Here is a 13376-nt window from a genome sequence, read left to right as displayed (position 1 = left end):
TTGTGGTATGCTGCTTATCTTGCTGGTTCTGGCTGAAAGTGGTAAGGCAGTGTTCATCCACTACACTGGCTAACTCAGATTTGGGTGGCCATGCTTCTCTAGGCAGAGCAGGCGTAGGGATGCATTCACCCAGCGTACGCCTGATACTGCTTTTTTCAGGTCCACTCTCCACAAGCAGAGGCATTGACTGACAGCCTCAAATATATGTATGCACTTCAGTGCCTGTCTCCTGGCTACCCTGTTGCCTACTGCTCCTGGGTTAGGGCTGACTCTTTGTGATGCCTGCAAAAAGTTACATGCTTGGAAACTTACCTGAGCAGGGAGCTACCTACATAAGCAATAAGTGGAATACAGAGCAAGTGCCTCAGACTGAAAATAGGCCTTCTGTGTTGGTGTCTCGGGCCAATGAGAGCCCCAGTCTCAAGATGTAACACCTTATCTGCAGTTAGGCGCTTACAGAACTGGTGCTCCTGCTAGTTAAAAAACACAGGGACTCTTACTGGTTGTGTAAGTAGCAGTAGCTAGCGGTTTGAGCGCTTGTTCAAGAAGAGAGTTTTCAGGGTCAAATCTGTCTCCCTATCTGAGCCATAATGGTGTTGTGAATCTCCAACAAGCATCCAGTCACCAAAATCTCTGTCAGTCTTAACTGTCATACAAGTAGTAAAATGTTCATTGTACTGTCAAGAAGTCAAAGCAGCCTCCTGTCCACTTTAGAAAGCCTCAACAACTCAGTTGTTCATACCCTAATCGGGGATAGAAGTGATGCCAGAGGTGAAGCTGACCCTTGAGAGACACGTGGCAATGCTACATTTATAGAAAGCCAAGCTGTGGGAAGAGCCAGCTCTGCTAATTTTCCTCACGGGTGCATCTTGCCATGGTCATGCTGAAGTGTGCAGGAAGCAGAATCATCATCTTCCAGAACAGCTTCTAACTGTCTTTCCTTTTTGCATTTCAGCCTACACCAAGACGTATGGAAAGAAAGTTGAAATGGTGAGAACAGGCAGCTCTGTGCTTTCTTATTTGTTACTCTAGTTGTTGTCTAATATCTGTATAACTGTCATTATTCAGTAAAGTAAGCAATGCTGTGTTTTGTGGTTCCTGGATTGCTGGTGTTCTCAGTTTCTAGAGGCTGCCTCACTAACATTGTCCTACATTTGTATTGTTTTGGACAGGAAGGTGTCAATGAAGGTCCGTCTGATCCTCTGTCTGAACTGAGCAAGGACCTCCTGGAAATAAATCCTTTACATGGGAAGAACTGGAAGCCTTCGCTGCCAACATCCTGAAAAATGAAGAGAGGTGGGACTTAAAGAGTGATGCTGTACCTTGTCTAGCTAGTTACTGGGTCACTTTGATACTGTGGCTAGTGTTGTAGAGGTGCTAGAAGTGCCTGACTAAAAAAAATGCCTAGTGTAAACCATAGCTTTCTCACTGAAACACTTTCCCCCAACATATATCCACAGGTGAGACATCAGTTCAGTCTCTAGGGCCATCCAAATTCTGGATTCATGCTAATCATGCCAAGTGTTGATGAGGCCCACAACAAAGAGGAATCTATCTGGGCCATGAAAACCATTGAACCAAAGAGTAGACATTTTAGTCATTATCAAGTTGAATCAGATCTGACGTTATATTGCCAAAAAGAACTGATTCACAGCTCCCCATGTACTTATAACAACGTCTCTCAGGAAAGCTCTCAGGTGGTTGGAGTTGCAGTGTGAGAGACCTCATTTCACCACAGTTTGCCTCATGTCTCTGGACCAGAAACATTTCCTGTGTGCCTCCTTCAGTTCTGTGGGTATGAACTGAGGGTAATGGCTTTCCTTTTGCGACAAGGGTGTTGTGGGTGTGTTGTGGGTGTGACTATACTCCTGAGGCATTTGAATGCTACAGCAATAGGGGTGCGATAGGGAGCTGGCTAGAAGTTGTTTCAACATTTTTTTGGCATGAAATCTTTTGGGATTATTTTTTAAAAGACATCTCATTTTTAACTGGCTTTCAAACCTTTTAAAATGTCAACTTTATAAATGAGATGTCGTTTTTAATCCAGATGAATGATTTTGACTGATCTCCCATTAGATTTTATAATATAATTTAATGGCAAGTTCTTAAAATCAGGGGAGAAGGAAGGTGTTCCATTTACAACTCTTATTTTGGTCATGTAATTTCTTTCAGAGTAAAGTATTGTTCCTGAACACTTACAGGCATATTTTTCAGAGAGATAGATAGAGTTTGCATTCTGATTGAGAGCAGAAGCACAAAACCTTAAAGGCATTCTCTGTGTGTGTGTATATAAAACATTGTTTACACCAGGTACATGCAGTACAAACACTGACTATTAGAAAGAACATCTCCCTTCTCTTGTCTCAGTTTACCTCTTTTTATATTTCTTGTTCTTTCATCTTCTCGTTTTCTACTTTTTTCTTCTTGTCTCTTCTAGTTCCTGTGCTTTAGATTTATATTCCCAGTAGATATATAAATCAATAATTTAGTACCTAACTAGCAGTTCATAACCCTGAGTGGGAGCGAGAATCCCAAGTCACATTTTTCTTTTTTATGATTTGGAATTAATTATTAGCCTTCTGCTAGTACAGAAAAGCAGGCAAAACAGAAGAGGGAACACTTACCTCTTTGGTCTGTCACACTTTTTAAGTCAGTTCATTCTTCTAAAGGTCTAATTCATGATTTTTGCAGCTGAGAAGATTGATAGTGGTAGATGTACTTCACTTCAACAGCAGTTTAACATTGTATAACACACATTTGTTGTACTGGAAGGTTTAAAAAGGCAAGCAGCAAGCAAAAAAACAATTGTATAAATTAAAGTGGGCAGAGTAATGTTTTGGAGCTTGTTACATTTTGGTGTCTCTTTCTGCACACTGAGTACCCCTCAGTCCTGCCCAAAGCTGCTCTTGGGTTTGTTCTCCTGATTCTGCCCCTCTTACACTGGGGTTCAAGCACAACATGAGCCATTCACCTCATGTGTTTATCACACCGTAGGGCCAACCGAATTGCATCCCCTGTGGTCTATAGTTCTGTGGGCCCTGGGAGGGCTGCTAGCTCAAGGTGTGCGCTCAGCCCCAGCTGGCATGAGACCTGAGTGCGTCGCTCCTCTGCATGCCCTGGGTTGAGACTCTATGCTGCTTATGCCAGGGGCAAGAAACCCACTCTTTGAATAAGGAAAAGGAGGATGGAGACTAAAGCATTCCAGTGCCTTCCCATGTTTGTCTAGAAACAACTCTTAACTCGGTGAGAACCACCTTGCTGTGGTATTAGGGGTGTGTCTACATGATACAAGTGGGCTATTGTAGATACCGCCACTGCACTGTGAAGCAGTGTACTCTAACCTGGACAGGGCATCATCTTGGTGAAGGAAAACAGGGTAACTTAGGCACTTTGGACAGCTGAACTGGGTTAGAGCGCTGTCACACAAGCCTGCAGAGCCAAAGTGACTAATTGTCTTCACGAGGACGTAGGAACACAGGTAGCTGCTACAGCTGCTCTTACCTCTGCTTCAGCAGGCTGACTGTTTTATCAGTTCATTGATGTGGTTATCTGGGTGTGCCTTTGCTGCCCCATTTCCCAAGGCACATGCTTTATCTAGAATGAGATGGGAGGAGGTGGGGAGAGGCCTTCAGTTCAGCACAAATTACATCCACAGTGATGTGAGCGCTGTCAGAGGAGGTTTTGCTGATACCAGCAGAGGAGCAACCTTCGGGAGGACTGATGCTGATGCAATGGTAGGACTTCCCATCTGCATCACAAGGAATTATAACAAATACCCTTACTGTAGGGACACATCGCCTTGCAGCCTGTGAGCTCAGGCATCCTCAGGCGCGAGGGGCTCGTAACGCTCTACCTGCTGCAGCGCAGTTACGCGTGCGGCACACAGAGCCTCTATGTTGTGTCAGCGGGATTTGACGTGCAGCGTTCTCCTTGGCAACCTGTGTAAGGTCCAGCTCCTTGTAGCCTCTCACATGAGTATGGCTTCATTACCTGGAGCAATTTACAACTATTTCAGTGTCCTACAATGGAGTGAGCTGGAAGATCTGTTCTGTAATTACTCCTATAGGCAAAGGAGCAGCAGAGTCTTCACCTCTAGAGACTCCTTCTCTTCACTGCGGATCATCTGAGAGGAGTGAAACTTTTAGTAGCTTGGTGCTCATCCTAATGTGTTCAAAATGAAGAACAAGAAGTTGGATGAAAGCAGCTTTTCAAATATTTTTCAGCAAAAGAAGATACAGGTTTAGTTTAGGTCTTGTTTTACTTCTTAATCTGGAGTTGAAAACCAAGCTTTGGTATTCTGTTGTCTTTTGTCTTTTCTTCTCCAGCACTTCTGCCTCCCATTTTTTCTCTTTCATCACTGAAAAAGAGAAAATAAAAGGGAAGGGAATGATAGAAGGAAGAAACCCAAGAAAAACAAATACCCTCAGTTTTTGAAAACGAACATTTATTTTTATTTTAGTTCATTGGTTTGGTTTAATCAAAAAGTTGAACAATTTTCAAATTTTGAAATAAGACTCTTTTTCCCCTTAGTTCATTTCCAAAAGAGATTTTTCTGTTTGCATTCTGGTTATCAAGAAAAGCATCTTAATCAGCACGAGTCCAATTAAGGCCAGGACCTGGAAAAACCTTTCTTCTTCCCTTTGCGGTTTGCTAGTGCAGGAAAACTGAATGCTGGTCTGAGCCTTTAGAAAATCCACTGGGCTACTTTATCCCATAGCTCATGAGCAGAACCTACATTTGGGTCTTTGTCACATGAGACAGCTAGGTGTAGTTCAGGAATACAATGCCAGTTAAGGCTGCTGACTGGGGAGCGTAGCAGTGAGCTGTGTGGCAAACAGTCACGGTGAGTGTCCACAGAACCACTGTGAGCTTTGGGGTAGCTTTTAAGGGTCCATGGGGGGCATCTGGGTGGCTGACAGTGATTGGGTGATATCAGCGCTTGGGGTGACTGGTTGAGAGGGATGTTTGCTAACCTAGTCAAGGCTCAAGCATGCTGCGGGTAGTTTCTATTGACTTGAACTTTCAGAGTCATGCCTCACCTTAGCACTTGAGTACTTGTTCTTGACAGCTTAGAAATAACTTTTCTAATAACCTAGAAAAAAAATTGGCTTTTAAACCAAACTTCAACCAGTTGTAAAGAGCTTGTTTAGAGAAGAGAAATTTAAGTATTTGCATATACTCAAACAAATAGCATGTTGATACAGCTGAGGGATAGTAACTTGCTTTCATGAGGTTTATTTTTTCACTGCTTTGAAGCTATTTTAAAAAAAGAATGCATTGGGGGAAATATATTACAGTTAGTTACCCTGCATTTGATTTTATTTCAGCTTGCTTTTGGAAATACTGCGTTGAGCGCAGGTAGTGTTTAACCTTCAAGTTGATGGGTCATGCTGAAGACTAGGATACTGATGCTGAGAAAGGAACTTTCAAACCCTGAGGAGTATTCTACACAAGTGGTTGAAGAGCAATTAATAAAGCAACTATCTGACCATATTTGCCGGGCGTATAATAGGGTTTTAAAAGGGAAATGTAAAAAACTCTATTTAAGATGGTAATACAATAAAAAAACATTTTTTGTACAAGCAACACCACACAAAAGACTACTTGTGTTAATAAGCATTAGGAAATCAGTAGCTCTGTCTCCACAAACATGCCTTTAAGTAATGGAAACAAGCACTGCAAAACTGTGTCTAGATATACGTCTTATTGCATGTCAAGGCCACTCACACAGCTTGTGATATTGTTAACACCACAACTTGCTTTCTCCCTCCATTTATCTCATCTAATTTGTTCTCCAGTAATTTTTTTTTTAAAAAATCTTTCAGTAGTCTTTTAAAAATAGAATAACTCAAATGTGGACAAAGGTATTTTCTTAAAATAATGTGTTTTAAGATGGGCCAGACTCAGACACTCAAAATGTGTAGGAGGTACAGATTCATTTAGTATATACTCAAAATGTTTGGCAGATGCAGATTCATTTACTGTGGAATTACGCCGACATTTTAGCTCACCCCATCCCAGGACAAATGAAGTGACTGCAGTTCTCTGATATGCTGGGTCATTTCTGTGACTTCTCTACCCACATCTTGTCCCTGTGCTGCCAGAAATATGCAAACATCAAACATAACATGCTGGTTCAGGTAGCATCATGTGCACACAACAATCCATCGTGGATGGCTGGAGCCATGAACTTCTTTTGCATGAGCAAGAGGAGTGAGGAAAATGCAAAACATTAGGTTTCAAAACTATCAGTGGCCACAAGCATTTAATCAATCTCATAGAATCAGAACAGTTTGGGTTGGAAGGGACCTTTAAAGGTCGTCTAGTCCAACCCCCTGCAATGAGGGGGGACATCTCCAATTAGATCAGGTTGCTCAGAGCCCCGTCCAACCTGACCTTGAATGTTTCCAGGGATGGGGCATCTACCACCTCTCTGGGCAACCTGTGCCAGGGTTTCACCACCCTAATTGTGAAATACTTCTTCCTTATATGTAGTTGAAATCTGCCCTCTTTTAGTTTAAAAACATCACCCCTTGTCCTATCACTACAGGCCCTGCTAAAAAGTCTGTCCCCACCTTTCTTGTAAGCCACCTTTCAGCACTGGCAGGCTGCAGTAAGGTCTCCCTGGAGCCTTCTCTTCTCCAGGCTGAACAATCCCAACTCTCTCAGCCTGTCCTCACAGGAGAGGTGTTCCATCCCTCTGATCATTTCTGTGGCCTCCTCTGGACCCGCTCCAACAGGTCCATGTCTTTCCTGTGCTGAGGGCTCCAGAGCTGGACGCAGGACTCCAGGTGGGGTCTTCCAAGCAATGTCAGATTTTAAGGAAAAAACCCACCTCTGTTTGCTGAGTGTCTGAGGCTTTTGTCCCTTCCCCTGACAGTATTGGCAGTGCGGGCATGTGATTCTGAGGAAGCCTTAGAAAAAGAGGGCAGGGCGAGGGAGGTTGAATGAATGCTTTGGAGGCAAAAAGAATTTTCATGGTGTCTGTAAACCATAAGCATGGGCATAACACATACCCGTGTGGTGTCGCAGGCAGGTATGGCTCTTGCCCTTTTCCGTCAGTAAGGACGAGCGGTGATGGGCTGCCGCTGAGCCCCGGCATGCCAGCTCCTGAGCTGCAGCCGGCTCTGGATGTGGACATGGGTGCTGTGTTTGGGTTGGGAAAGCAGGCAGGGCCAGACCACAGGGCGGTTGTTACCATGGGTCAAGGGGAAGGATGCCAATGTGGGAGCTTATGGAAGAGAATGGTGATATTTATTCTGAAGGGGACATATTTTACTCACTTTTGGTGTCCCATGGGTCACCCGCACCCAGACACCTGCCCAGGTGGTCTGTGTGTGAGGTGGCTGGCCAGTGCCACCAGCTGTCGGCACAGCTTTCGGGTTCTTCACTGGTGACAAGAAACTTTTCTGGATGTGCCTTTTATACCCCCTAGGGATCTGTCAGGATCTTTAAGTCAAAGGCAAAATTCCTGCTTCCCATCGTTCTGTTGTTTATCAGGATGTTTTATGGCTCCCCTCCTCTTCCTCCTCACCTCTTTACCTTGGCCTGAAGCTTCAGTTTGTTCTTTGCCTTCTGGCAATTCGGTCTTTTGAATGAGTTTACTTCTACAGCCCAGGTAGGAATTAGCCCTTCTTTTAACCCTTGTTTTTCTGTTTCTTCTAGTGCTTTCACACGCCCGTTTTCGTTCACCTTCACCAACCTCAAGACTTGTGTTGCAAACAGTCTGACCTGTGCCGAAGGGCATTGCTCTCGCCAGCGTCCCAGGCGTGATTCGGAGGTAGGCACTGTTCTCCGCAAGCAGCGTGGCCACCCTGTTTCCGGGAGGTAGAAAAGAGCCGTATGGATGTGAACCACACGGTACTGCATGCTGCCAGGGCCAGAGAATAGCCCAGGGTCTCTGTTATTTATTGATGATAAACAGCCATGACTGTGTGTATAGCGAGACGTACGAGAGGGCCAGGAGCAGGCTCATGCATTTCGACTGCCGCCGGAGCTGCCGAGCAGCGTGGACAGTCCCCAGCTGCTTTGGATCATCCTGAGTGGATCTCCCAAGACCAAGCAGTTAAAAATGTGGCCAGCCCCGAACCACCGTGGATGCGGGACAGTTCGTGCTGGGTGGCTCGGTGGTCGGGGATTTCACACTGGCCCTTTGGGTTTTTATTCAGCAGCAACAGCCAGCATGTGTTGCTCCCAAGATCTCACTGCAGGTCTGCGACATACATGATTCCTCCAAATCAAAGCTGGGTTAAAATTTGCCTCTTGCTTCTTAAAACCCAAGCTACCGTTGGAACGCATCTTACCAGGCAATTACCGAGGAAATAAAGACAGAACGCTGTTCAAATTACTTACGAATTTGTATATTTTCTATGTAAATTTGTAAGGCATATGAAAGGAGTATACAGATTTCATTTTTAATATATTTTGCATATATGTATGTATTTGAAAATACAAAGTAGCAGTTAGTAATGTGTGATGAGTGACTGCTCAGCTATCAGCCCCAGTATGAGAGTTCACAATTGAGGGTGGGAGGGGAAAGGTGTTGTGTCTGTTTTCTCTAAAGGCAAACTAAAACTGCAAATTTAAAACTGCTTACAAACAATTGTGATGATAGCACATTTGCATCATAACTGTGTAGTGTGTAAGACGAAGACACTGCAGACACAATATATCTGACACCAAGTATTGCCGTTAAGTAATGCTTTGTTAGAAAGCAAGTGTACGTTTGGCGTGGACAAGGACGAACGGCTAGTCTGTAACAGTCTTTTTGTGGATATGGGTGCTACGAAGGCTATTTTTTAGCCATTTTCACATCTATTTTGTGCATACAGGCAAAATCCATCCGAGGAAACTTCCAGGTGACCCTCTGACTACAGCATTGCACCCTCTACTCCTATGTGCTTGCTGAGGGCCTGCTCAGCAGAAAGCAGCTGTGGACGTCACTTTTCATAGTCCGTAGGTCTCTAATAGCACGTTCCCTGATGCCAGCCCAGAGGCTGTTTCTCACCAGGACTGGCTGCCTTGAACACAGACTCGTGCAAGGTTGGAGGGGTTCACCCAATCCATCCCCTGCCTGAGGCAGGTCGACGTTGTTCCTGGCAGATACCTGTCTGTAAAGCTCTCAGCAACGAAGTCCTAACAGCTGCCCTGGGAAAGCTGATATGCTGGAGCTCAACCAGGAAAAGGAAGTATAGAAGGACTATTTCTTTCTTAGACCCTCTCCTCCTCTTTGCTTTCCAAAACCAAATGAGAGTCACGGAAGGATGACAGACAAAGATCACTAGCTGGGGACAGATGTTGACCCATTTCTTCTGTCTACAGTAACGACCAAGCCTCTCCCTCCTCCTTTGTCAAATATTATTGTCAGATAGTCCATAGGACAGTGACAGTCTGTGGTCCTCTCTTTGAGAGCACCAGGAGGGAAGTTCGATGGGTTATGCAGCCCTGAGAGAGGAGAAGGCAGGATTTTTTATTTATTTCTTTGTTTTTGATACCAAAGAAGACTCAAAGCAACGTGAAAAGGAGTTGTTGTTCGTTGACCTGCCCTGCAGGTCTCTAGCACAGAGGAGAGAGCTTCTGGGAAGTCAGGTGTGGTCCCACCTACAGACTGGCCCCTCTCCTGGGTTAACTGGTGCGAGGGCACCAGCTGCTGGCTTGCAGCCCTCTGAGGCTTGCAGAGGAGTGACCAGAAACCCTCCCAGTAACTGTCAAGTTTGGCAACAACTGTGAAACAGAGATCAGAGGCAGCAATAACGACAGGTTAAATGTGTGTTAGAAACAGGGCTATTTCTTCTCAAAATTCAGCAATTTAGCATAAGTCACTAGTCTGTAATATTGCTATAATCGTGTGACCTACACTGCTTCCCCAACTTCAACAAATGCTTTAACAGTAACCGGTGCCTTTACCTTGCAATGCACAGCAGACATTCACGTGTGCATGCATCTGTACAGACACGCAAACATATACATACATAATTTAAGAATGAGCAAATAATGCTATACAATCATTATAAAAGAAGGATTGGCCAGTAGCAGAACTTAAAATTACACTGCAGAGTGTATGCTGGCTTTTACTTTCCATCTTGGCTGGTGCCCATCTAAATCTCAGAAGTAATAAAGAACGGAGGCATCTTCTGTTTACTTCATTCTCTTTGCAACATCCAAATACGCATACTCGATTTCTTGATCGGCAGGACAAGTGTTTGTAAATTCATCTCTTGCATACGCATTGTTCAAGTATCTTGAAATCCCTGTCATTTCAGGTGGAAAATCAAAATTTCTATATTTTTTTGCAACAACCTGTTAATAAAAGAAAAAAAAATATTATTACACAAATGATCTGCATAGAAACTAAATCTACTCTTTATGCATATTTTAAAATTTCAGTGTGTAAGTCTGTCGCTATATGCAACGTAGGGGGAAAGGATAAGGAAAGACCAAAAAAAAGAGAAGACATGGGATGGAGAAAGCTAGCTAACAAGCTAACTCACTTGAAAGGATTTATCGGTATAAATATTTTGCTAGAGCTATGCAGAGCTATGTGGACCAGTAGACTACACCTGGAAGAGTTGCAGCTTAAAATAGCAAAGGAGCTGGCATAAACCAGAATTAACAGAATAATCTTACAGTAATAAACTGGCCCACGCTTGGATACTCCCACTGAAACAGAAAGGAAAATCTTGAATTAAAATACTAGATTTCAAATGGCTAGGGAAAACAGCTATTGGCTGCTACCTAATCCCTCGCTGTTGGCCAGCAAGGAGGGTGTGACGTTCATCCTCCATCAGCCTTCAGACATTCACCTGACATAAGGTGATTCTCCCTGTATTGGCTCTGCTGACCCTTGCTACCTCTTGAGCTTCGCTGTGCCTGAGCTTGGCGTGGGAAAGGCTTCATTCCCTTGCTGTTCTCTCTGGAATAGGTTCAACCAGGACATCCCTGGGGAAAGTTTTCACTCGTGGATGTGTCAGAAAGCAATTCAGTCCACTCCTCTTCCTCTGACAAAGTAGTACTCAAAAAGGAAACTTTCTGAAATTTGTTTGAAATTTGTTTGTTTGAAAACCAGGCGAATTTCCAGCATGACCATTTCTCTTCCAGAAAAGAAGAGTGGCTGGCTCCAGAGTAGCCCAGCAACAGGCTGTGACAACGCCCAGGCATCTCGGTAACCAGGACTGTTAGGTGTGGGTGGGTGCCCCACAAGCCTTGCAAGAAGTGGCTGGGAGCCTTGGCTGGAAGGCAGTGGGTGGTGGCTCCCCTGCCAGCGTTACTGGTACTGGTGGTGATACTCAGCAAAGCACGAGTTTTGGATTAAAGGTGGGAGACAGGTTCGAATTTCAGCTTTTGCTGGCTTCTTGAATTGGCATGGACAAAATAATTTACCCTTACTGGTCCATGGCACTTTGCATATGAAATGCAAATGAACACACTTCTCTACAGCACCGAATATAGCACTCATCTCATACCTGTGAGAGGCTTAGCGAGTGCAGTCACAGCCCAGATAGGAAACCAGATATTCTAGCTCCAGAGTCATCAAGCTGAGGACCTGCCTAGCTGTGCTGTGATGAAATGGCCCTGTACATCAGCATTCAGTGTCTCCACACAGCTACTGTGTGGCCTCAGAAGAGATGAAGGATTCCTCTGCCTTTTAGGAAAGGACTTGAGCTTCTGTGTTGCCCTTCCCTTCAGGAAGCTAAAAAGCAAATGCAAACCTTGATTATATGGAGCTTTGGTAGGAGGTTGCAATCCGCTAAGGTGAGCTCATCTCCATCCAGGAATTTCCGGCTGGAAACAGTGATCTCCTCAGTGCTGTAAGCATCAATTTCATCAGGCAAGGGGCTGTTTAAATAGTTGTCCAGCTTCCTCAGGGCTTTAAGCAAAGATTTTTCCAAATCTAGGTTAAGACAATAAAAAGGTCATTCAAGCCTGTACCAAGGTCTCTCTGACACCAAGCAGAAAGGCAACTCCTGCATCCTGTCTCCTGGCACCAAGCCAGCTCGCAGACACCCGGCCATGCCAACTCCTGCAATTCCTTTATCCTAAGCTTAAAACTTAATGCTGGGATAAGAGCTCTAAGTAGCTAAAGGGTGTTCTGAGAAAAACCAGGCTGGGGCTGTCTTACCAGAAATGGCTCCTCAAACATCTCTGTGGGGTGTGCTTTTGCGGAGTGGCCTGGCAGAGTGCCTCTGCCTTCATATTGGCTCTTGCCTTGGGAGCCACGGGGCAAATGCCTGCCCACAGGCTGGATAGCAAGGCTGGGGGCAGCGACAGCGGGGCACCGGGATGTCGCTTTGGGGCGTACGGGAAACCGGCCCGCGAGCCCTGTGCTTTCGACTGGGCGCACAGGAGAGGGGTCAGGGCAGCGGGGGCTGGCAAGGGTTGTCTGGGGGTTTTGCAGGCTGGTGGTGCCCGAGTGCCACTGTGGAGAGGGGAGAAGGGGACAGCAAGAGGAACAGGGCTGGGAGCTGGAGGACAGGATGAGTTAATGCGTGGTGGTAGTGAGGGTCCTGCTCTAGAGAGATGTGCCATGGGACTGGAGTCCTTGTTGTTTACAGAAATGGAGTGGAAAGGTAAGGTCTCAGGTCAAACGTTCTGCTTTTAGCAGGGCTGTGGGGAAGGTGCACGGGCTTGAGAGATGAAGAAATGAGGAGGAGCTGGAGTTGGTGCTCCCATGCTCCCAAGTGGTATCTGCGCAAACTAACTTTGGGAATCCTCAAATAAGAGAGTGAACAGGCACAGATTTCCACAGCCTTTACGCTCTGGAAAAGCACTGTTTAACCTGAGCTGTAAATGGGGTATCTCCAGCACAGTGTGCTAGAATTGATTAGAATTGATTAGAGTGATTACTAGCAGGGCTGATGTAAGGACTGCAGCACGTACTTTCATTAGCATCTTTTCTTGGGTTCTTTATGAACGCAGAGAATTTTGCAAACACATCGTTTCCTGCAGAGTTAGACTCAGGGTGGTTCGGCGCAAGTTTGGGATATCTGAGGAGTTAAAAGAAGCAAAAAGAAGTTATAGGGCTAGCCTCTATTTTCACCTCCACTACTTAATATACATTATTTACTCTGCAGCATCACAGTATATGGCCCCACAGGAATCTCAAAGGTAATCATGCTAAACTAAAAATCACTTAGCAAGTGCGAATTTAAACCACAGTTAAACCACGTGGCTCACCTCCTTTTCCTAAGGGAGACGGGAAACAACTTTTTATCACTGCAAATGCCACCCAAACAGCCCAGTGCCTCTCCCAGGCCTCCTCCGCCGGAGGTGAGGCTGCGTGGAGCGTGGCTCCAGCCGTGAGGAGGAGCGGAGGGAAAGTCCCTACTCGCAGGAGCTGCTGCTCCGCCCGGCCTCCTCGCCTGTGCAAGCTCGGAGTG

General features: G+C 45.2%; 1 protein-coding gene across 1 annotated transcript in view; it reads right to left on the bottom strand.

The window, feature by feature from the left end:
• Positions 1 to 9875: 9875 nt before the first annotated feature.
• Positions 9876 to 13376, bottom strand: part of LOC104627984 (chloride intracellular channel protein 4-like) — a gene marked incomplete at its 5' end in the record, with an annotated part of 6921 nt that continues 3420 nt past the window's right edge. Inside the window, 3 exons of the mRNA XM_010296406.1 lie at positions 9876 to 10299; positions 11709 to 11890; positions 12877 to 12983. Of these exons, the coding sequence (XP_010294708.1) occupies positions 10138 to 10299; positions 11709 to 11890; positions 12877 to 12983 (451 nt within the window). The remainder of the gene's footprint in view (positions 10300 to 11708; positions 11891 to 12876; positions 12984 to 13376) is intronic.

This window comes from Phaethon lepturus, unplaced genomic scaffold (assembly GCF_000687285.1).
Source record: "Phaethon lepturus isolate BGI_N335 unplaced genomic scaffold, ASM68728v1 scaffold28971, whole genome shotgun sequence".
Classification (NCBI taxonomy): domain Eukaryota; kingdom Metazoa; phylum Chordata; class Aves; order Phaethontiformes; family Phaethontidae; genus Phaethon; species Phaethon lepturus.
The sequence above is the reverse complement of the archived record's forward strand: the minus strand, read 5'-3'. Positions and strand labels throughout refer to the sequence as shown.